This window comes from Symphodus melops (genome assembly GCF_947650265.1).
Source record: "Symphodus melops genome assembly, chromosome: 9".
NCBI lineage: Eukaryota > Metazoa > Chordata > Actinopteri > Labriformes > Labridae > Symphodus > Symphodus melops.
In genome coordinates, this window is record NC_136699.1 from 7,391,398 (window position 1) to 7,400,127 (window position 8,730).

The 8,730-nt window shown below is 44.0% G+C and overlaps 1 protein-coding gene across 1 annotated transcript; it reads left to right on the forward strand.

Annotated features, from left to right (window-relative positions):
* The first annotated feature begins 5,458 nt into the window (after positions 1-5,458).
* neurog1 (neurogenin 1) lies at positions 5,459-6,878 on the forward strand. Its single transcript, XM_079352644.1, has 2 exons — positions 5,459-5,643; positions 5,755-6,878. The coding sequence occupies exon 2, from the start codon at positions 5,778-5,780 to the stop codon at positions 6,378-6,380; it is 603 nt and encodes a 200-aa protein (XP_079208770.1). The 5' UTR covers positions 5,459-5,643; positions 5,755-5,777; the 3' UTR covers positions 6,381-6,878.
* The last annotated feature ends 1,852 nt before the right edge of the window (positions 6,879-8,730 follow it).

Here is an 8,730-nt window from a genome sequence, read left to right on the forward strand (position 1 = left end):
TGTTTGACCTCCTGTCTGACAGTATTTTTTTTTTCTTTCTTAAGGAACCACAAATATTCTTTTTCCAGATAGTTTATTAAAAACAGTCGAGGGCCAGTCGAGTGTTGTGAATGTCATCAACCCCTCTTGAAAATGTCCTGCTGTGTTATCACCTGAGCTCACCCTGACTTCTTGTGGTGAGTTTTTTTTCGGCAGCTGGCAGGAAAAAGTGAGTGTAAAGACAGGGAGCAAAATCTTTTCTCTGAACAACAGGTGAAACCAGCTGACGTGAGGTGTGAACAGGTAATAATAGTAGAGAAGAGGTCAGTCCAGCTGACAACAGGTGAATTGATGTAAGAACAGATGAGAACAAGTGAGTCCAGATAAGAACAGGGGAGACCAGGCAAGAGCAGGTGAGACCATGTGGGAACTGCAAATCAAAGGAGAGCAGGAAGAGTCCACATGACACCAAGTGTGTTGAGCCAGCTGGTTGTAAGAAACGCTTGAGGTCTCATGACCTGTCTGTAAGAGGCTTCACCTCCTCATCACCTCCTCTTACTCCTCTGTATTCCATTATTCCACCTCTCTCCTGGTTCTCTTACTTTCTACACATATTGATGTCTCCTTCTGCTCCCCCTTTCTTCCCTCTCTCCTCCTCCTTCTTTTCCTCTCCTCCTCTTTGTACACATAAAGGATTAATGTCTCCTATTCCTATTCCTTCTCCGCCTTTCCTCCTCTCCTCTGTATACCTGTACACTGAGGAGGAGTAGGTTTTCCTCCTCTTCTCTCTCCTCTTTCTTCTCCCCTCCCTCCACAGACTGAGGAGTTACGTCTCCTCACTCTCCCCCCCCCCCCCCCCCCTTCTCTTCTGTACACAGAGGAGGAGTGATGTCTCCTCTTCTTTGTCTCCTCTGTCTCTCGTTATGAATCTCTTCCCTTCTCCTCACAGTCGCCTTGTTGTTCAGGAAGGTTTTAATCTGAAGGAACTTTGTCGTCAATCCTCGTCCTGAATGCTGCCGCCTCCCTCGCCGTGCACCCCCCTCCTCCTCCATCAATCTGCTGATGCATTCTGGGAGCAGCAGCTTCCCATTCACTTGTCTACTTGTGTTTGCTCAGAGCGATAATTTACCTCTAGTTTACCCAACATTATGACCACAAAGACACCATGTGGACCAGGGTTCATCTGTTGCCGCCTGCTGCCACGGCAACCCCACGATCAGAACACACGGCACCCAAAAGACAACAAGTCCTCATGAAGCCTCAAACATAGGATAGAATCACTTTAACTCCAGCCTGAGATCTGTCTGATGTCACACTATGCAATTTGTCTGACCTCTTGTCTGAGGCACGCAGTTGATTGGTTGTCACTGAATGCTTACAAACATCTCACACCTGTTCTCTGGTGCTTTCTTTGGATCCCAAACAATCCCCTGCAGATCTGCAAACTTCATCCCTCCTGTTTTTTTTCTCTCGTAAATGATCATTATAACATTTGCTCCACTGAGAGCCCCCTGAAGGCCTGCAGACTTCTGCTGTGATGATATGCAGTGCTTGTTTTTTGTTTACTTTACTTAATGTGCTTTGGTGGTTTGCGTTGTGCTAACCAGTTTCATCTATCTGCAAAATGTTTTGTTGCTTGTTGTTTTAGACTTTTAAACATGTTTTAAAATCTGCTTTGTTATTGAGTTTGCAGACGCTTTCTCCTGATGGAAATCTTTTGGTTGTGTGTTTTTCCTTGCAGGCCACCACAGATCCATTAGAGCTCTAAGAGTGAAGTGTTGTGTGTAGGTTGGGTGAAGTTGTGTGTTGCAAGATTAAACAGTTTAAATTCAGTCTGAACAGATTCAAACTTTTGCTTTCCTTCAGCTCTATCACTTGTTTTTGTTTCCTGCTTTTCTTCGAGAGTCCTCAAGCTTCCTTTTCATCGTCTCTTTTTGTAGTGTGATTGTTTGTGTGGATTTGAGACTGTGTGTGGGTGTATGATTGCATGTGTGTATGTATTTGTGTGTGCGTGAGTGTGTGGAGGGGGATCCTTTGGTTCATTTCAGTCTGTCTCATTTTCTCACGTGTTTCACTTCATTGAAATTCAATCACATCTCGTGTCGCTGAGACTTAATCCTATCAGAGCCTCACCCCGGACAGACCTCTCACTCTGCTTTTTTTCTGCTTCTCTTTCTTTCTTTCTTTTATTGTTTTTTTTTGTTGTTAATTTCTTCTTTTTCTTCGTCTTCTCTTCATAGAGCTGCAGACACACAGCCTTCGTACTGAGCCCAACTCACATTATTACTTTTCAAAGTTTCAATTTGAGTATCAACTCCACGAACACTGTTTTCTACAAGAAAGAATATGATGAGAAAAAAAATGATAATGTTTCGCCTCAAAATAGTTTAAAAAAAAAAAAAAAACTTCCCTTAAATTTATGTTACCACACAAAAGGAAATGTGTTGATTGAAAAATGTTTTGAGTGCGAGTACGACACTGAGCAAAACAGACAAACAACAATACTCGATTCTATATTTATTTTTCATGTATGTTGGTTTTTATAACAACACTTATAAGGTGACTTCATGTTTCTGTTCATTGAAGGAGTAGGACACACGTACACCAACACACACACACACACACAAATACACGTACCAAAACCTGTGCCGTCCACACTTGGCCATATAGTGTAAATGTACAGCGTGCCACCCACATGCCCGTCATCTCTCAGCCAATAGGAGTGCAGCAGTAAACTGTTTACGTGCAGAGACAAGCTGTTCCATCACTTTGAAGTGATGGTGGCCATAAAACTACAACTTGCCTCCAACTTCTTCTTCTACAGTCCCAGTGTGTCAGAGTGTAAAAGACTTCTCCTCCTACACACCCTCCCTAACACACACACACACACACACACACACACACGCACACTGTCTAATGTACTGTTCTGTGCAAACCCTGTTTCTGGTTCAATCATCCTCACACCTGAGAGACAAACAAAACTTTCCTTTTGTTTTTTTTGTCTTACTCTTTCATTTCATTTCTTGCTCTGTGCACATTTTAATTTTTTTCCACGTATCCACTCTTGCAATGCATTAAAACAAAAACAAAACCTAGAAAAGAAGAAGGTTTAAAGAATGCTGCTGAAAAGTAAACGGAACATGTTGGCAGAACTGTTTTCACACCTGTTTCTTGCGTTGCAAAGAAAAGGAAGAAATCAGTGTCTTTCCTTTCCGAGCATTTTGTGTTTTTCTCCCTTGTGCATGCAGCAGGACCAGAGCTCTGCAGTCCTGTTGTTCGGGCCTCACTGAGGCTTGTGCCGGCCCTGCAGCCAGGGCAGAGATGATTTGTGTGCAGCCTGGGTTTGGTTTTGTTCCTGCTGAGCTGCATTTGAATAAGAATGATGCCAATAGAGTGGCTGAGGCAGAAAGAAAGCAACACAAAAGGCTAGAGGAGCTGAATTTGGACGAGGGACAAACCAGGAGAGGAGTGAAAAGAAGTGCAGGGCGGACGGCCACAATGGAACAATTCACCTTCTAATCGCTTTGATATATTATACATGCCTGAAGACTCTAAACATTGTGTAATTATTTATAAATGACCGCCCCCCCCCCCCTCTGCAGAATAAAGCTGCAGAAAGACTCTGCAGGTCTCTGCTGAGCTGCAAACTGAATAAATGGAATAATTAATGGAAAATGGTATGCCTGTCTCATAAAGATGTCTTTAAAAAACACTTTAAAGAAAATTGTCCTGTGTGTGCGTGCTCTCTGCACGGTTTACTGCTGAAAGGACAAACAAAAAGCCAGACTGCATGAAGTGAAACAGTTCAGGGTCACTCTCAGTGCTTCGTGTTGATCACTGTGGATCAGGCTCAGACAGCGTCGGACTCTCTCAGTCTGCTGAAAACACTGCTGGAACATTCGATGGACATGCGACTTTGACGTCTGCCATTTGATATCACCATACGCAGAAGGGATAGCATGCATTTCAAAAAACAAAAGTAATGTTAATGTATAAAACACTTACAGTGCGAAAAAGTCATCCATGTTTTCACTGTCGGATTACACGCCAGTTGTCAGCTTATTTATAATAGATCAACTGAAGAATATCTAATACCTACTAGCTGACAGTGAGGGTATTGCCAAATACCAAAGAGGAGACAGACTTACCTGTCTCAATTTATCCTTTTTCCCTGAGTGCACAAAACCAAGATGTGCACAGTAGTCTACTTAAATGGCCTTATCGAGTTATAAGCATAGCTCGACTTAACACTGCCTGATTCTGTGTGAGAGCGTGGTGTTCCTCAAGGCTCAGCTCTCCATCCCTTTGTTTATATAGCCACCTGTTTCGCTAACCATAACCTGCACAAAACTGTAAACTTGTGTTTTAAAGTTTAGCCCCAAAATTCAGGGCACACAATGTGTACAATATACCTAAAAGGAATTTGATGTTTTCAGATCAAAATCAGTTTTTACACCAGCAGTCAGTGAAGAAGAAGGATGAAACGTTATATCTAATCAGACTTCAAGCTCCTCTCACATTCAGCTCACTGATAAATACTCAAGCATAGGAGTTTTAGAATGTAGTAAAATAGAGTGAAATATATGCCTTTATAAAACACATGGAAACATAATACATGGATACGTGATTGAGCTACATTTAATGAGGGCCTGTAACACAAGATATGTGGAAGATAATTGAAGAGAAAGTGCATATTTGAATACATTTATGCCTTGAATATGTCATTGTGACCTGATTGTTCAGAATGTCTTTCCAGTCGTCCTCAGATGTCTCCCGGAAGGACTCCCTCTCCTAGTCAACTGTTCTGACGCCAAACAGCAGCAGATGTTTGTGAGGCACACTGATGTATCCTATCTGTCATCTTTAAAGTGTTCAGCTAAAGCTCTTATTCACTGCGAGGAACAACAAAGTGAAAGTCAAAACATCAGAAGTCAACAGAAGAAGATATCGTTCTCCTCAGTCTGTTCTCACTCAGGTTTCATTTGTCATTACATTTCATTCTCTAATGTTTACTGTTAGCTATAGTAATCGGTCAGTCTGCAGTTTGTAGAAAAACTTTTTCTTTGTGATGTTGAAGGATGAGTTTCTCCTGCTGCTGCCTCTCTCTGTTAGAGGACGATGGATGATGTTAGGAGGATAAAGGAGGGATGAGGGGATGAATGAATGGATGGAGGGATGGGTGGAAAGATGGGTGAATCTCCGGAGCGTGTCTCCGCCCGGCGGGGGGGTCATCCTGACTCTTCTTTCTTCATTCTTTCTTTTTTATGTTTTTGGTTTTAACTCTAAAGTGGGTTTGGTCTGTTTTTCGTTCGCGTGGCCGGCCGCCGGCTCTGATTGGCTGGCCGTGATTACCGGCACGCTTCAGCGTGCGGGGCACACAAACACCGCAGGCGTCTTTATGTTAATGAGCAGCTCCACGGCACGGGGCAGACCTGCCGCACATTCATCCTCCTCATCCTCCTCTGTTACAGCGGGGGGGTCACGGGGAGGGGGACAGGAGCAGGGGGCCGGTCATTGTCCCGGACTCACTATATAAGCGGGCTGAGGCCGGTCGTGTGCCAGGCTCACCGGCTCGCACGAGCTGATCCAAAGCAGAGAGACGAACAGAGGCGCGTGCCGCTCAGCCCACTCCAGAAAACACTCCGAGAACTTCCCACGCTTCAGGTAAGTTCAGTGCGCCGTGCGCGTGTCTGCGCTCACATGCGGGGCTCTCCCCATCCTAACGATGTAGACCGAAGCCACAGGTCCTCATGCCCTCCTCTTCTCTTTCCGCAGATAAACCCGCAACCTGTTCAGACATGGACTCCGTCTACTCCGACATCGACAGCAACAGCTGCGACTTCTTCCCGCACTCCGATGACGAGGAGTCTCGTGGCAGCTCAGCATCCCCGAGCTCCTCTAGCTGTGCACCAGGCTCCCCGCAGCCCGAGCAGCCGCAGAAGAAGAGGCGTCGTGGCCGCCGCAGCGAGGCCACCGTGCAGGTGGTGAAGAAGAACCGGCGCATGAAGGCCAATGACCGGGAGAGAAACCGTATGCACAACCTGAACGACGCACTGGAGGAGCTGCGCGGTGTGCTACCCGCTTTCCCGGACGAAACCAAACTCACCAAGATCGAGACTCTGCGCTTTGCGCACAACTACATCTGGGCTCTGTCAGAGACAATTCGAATCGCCGATCTGCAAGGGGGAAAGAGCGGGGACGCCCCTCTGCTGCTCACCTCCGCGTGCCTCTCTGACGCCTCAAGCCCAGGTAGCTCCTGGAGCTCTAGCGGCTCCTCATCCTCCTCCTCTCCGCCTTACTGCGCCTCCAGCCCGGGCAGCCCCTCAGCCCCGGAGGACTACAGCTACCTGCAGCAGGACGCGCTGTTCGGATTCCGTAGCTTCGTTACGGGCATCTACTGAGGAACAGACCCCCCACAGTAGAGCCAAGGGACTCATAAGTAGTCCCGAGGACTGACAGATAAATGTAGGGACAGAGGACGGAGGGACAGTCCTGTGCTGGAAAAAGAATCACTGTTTGCCTTATGAGCTCGTTATCATACGTGACTGACCGACTGAAATGAGAATAACTTAATTTTTTTTATTTAGTTGTATTTTATTTTATATGTTTCTCCTAAAACCTTTGCACTTCCCCCTCTGCAGGTTACAGTCAGATCTTTTTATTGTGTGTCTGAGGTGAAAAGTCAATTTTACAATTAGCAGCGAGCTGCAGCAGAAGAGAGAGCGTGCAAATCGAGTTTCACTCTGTGACAAAGACTGAATGGAGCTGCCCTCATCCATTATGTATTCACCCCCCTGCACCCCTCCTTTAGATTATTGTAGTTTTTATTTATTTGACTCTGTTGTTGCCCACATGATAAAGTTGTATTTTGTACATAAAGAGATTTTATTCTATTTACTTGAAGCAGTTTTCTACAAATAAAGTTTTAATGTTTCTATAAATGAGCTGTGATGGATGTTCTTTAACCTCTGGTGTTATTTAAACAGTCTGTATGAACATTTACGTGGCTATAAAAGGATTAATAACATCATATTAATATTAATAAGATAACGGTTTGTTCATGCAGCAGGTGGAACAAAGTCTTACAGAACAAGGATCGTCTATTGTCAGTCATCACTTTAACTGTCATGCTAATGAGCAGCTCTCAAATGAAAAAAAACTGCTCTATACTCACACTGTCATGACAGTATGAAACTATTTCACCATACAATTACTTTTTCATGTTTAGGATTACTTAGGTCATTCGAAGAAAAAAAAAGACATTTCTAAAGTGTAAAAACGTTGAGCTTTTGTTTGCCGAAAAAAAATTATTGCTGAGTTTTAATTAAAGTTATTTTATTATATTTATATATTTTAAATACTGCCTGTGATTCAAAGTTAAGCAGAAACTAAAAGAGGCCCCATCGCCTCTGTACTGATTATAAAAGCGTTAAAAGACCGGACGGATTAATCCTCCCAGCGGTCATGTCTGCACGTGGATATACAATAAAATATTCAGGAAGGGGGGGGGGGGCAGCACAAAATGAAAAAGGGACAGAGATTCTTATCTCTTTCTTCTCTTTATTTTTAATGTAGGCTTGAGTATAACACAAATATTGAAACACTTTCTGAAGTTATCAGAAACACTAAAGTATGTCACACTTTTCTCTGCCTGCACGCGCCTCTTGCGCGCCCCCGCCTGTTGTATTGTCGGTGTGCGCGGGGCCGTGCGTTAATTGAGCGGGATTAACCGCCGCGTGCACCTGCAGGCTCAGAATGAGGGCACAAAGTTTGAATCCGATTCTATTGTGACTGATCCAAATCTTACAACTGCTGCACACGCAAAAGATGCATTACTATTGGCTGGTGCTTTCGGGCAGGGTGGAGGTACGCACAACGGGTGAGGGGTGGGGGTAAGTAAAAATAGTCATAACGAGGTTAGTGTGCTAAGTGATTGTGTGTTATTTCATTGACAATGGAGGACCATGGATACTTTACTTTTAGGCCTATTCAAAGTGAGGGTCTGAATTTGCATTAAAAGAAATGATAAAAAATTACTGCCATCAGTTTGATGGTCTTTTTTTGCTAAAGGGAGGTCAAGAGCTTGAGGCAACATTAAAAGACTTCACCTCCATCCATAAATTACCCATTAAAAGCTTAAAAAGGAAGGTAACCAAAAATAACATCCTTTAATTCTTTTTGATATAATAAAGGATACAACCGTTTTATTAACATTATTAAAAGTGGACTCATGTTGCTTTAAAAAATAACTACTCCTAACAAAGGGAAGTGGGAAGAATGGCACCATCACAAGGTGCAGAAAAACTCCTGACCACATCGCTAGTAGAACCACAGTGCCCCCTCTTTACAACATGTCTGATCAGCCAGAATAATTGAAAACACCTGTACAGAAGTTTAAAGCATTATGTTCATTTATTTTTCCAGTTTTCACTTTACAATTAAAGTTCTGATTCTACAAACAAAAAACATGGATTTACTTCAGGCCCAATTCCAGGCCTAATTCCTTCCTGTCGCCCGTTCCTCCGCTGGCAGCCCTTGGCAGAGTCAGTCCCACTCCCCCCCCCTTTACAACGCCCATGATTCTGTATTCAGGATCTGAAATCTGCAGCAGGAGTTTAACTCTCACTGAATGCAACATGTTCTTTTGCTGCCAAACACCCCCACCTCTGAGCCAGGGCAAAAAATAATCTGTTGATATTTACTGTTTTCTTACATCACAAACAAGAGATACATCAGTCCTTCTCGAACTCC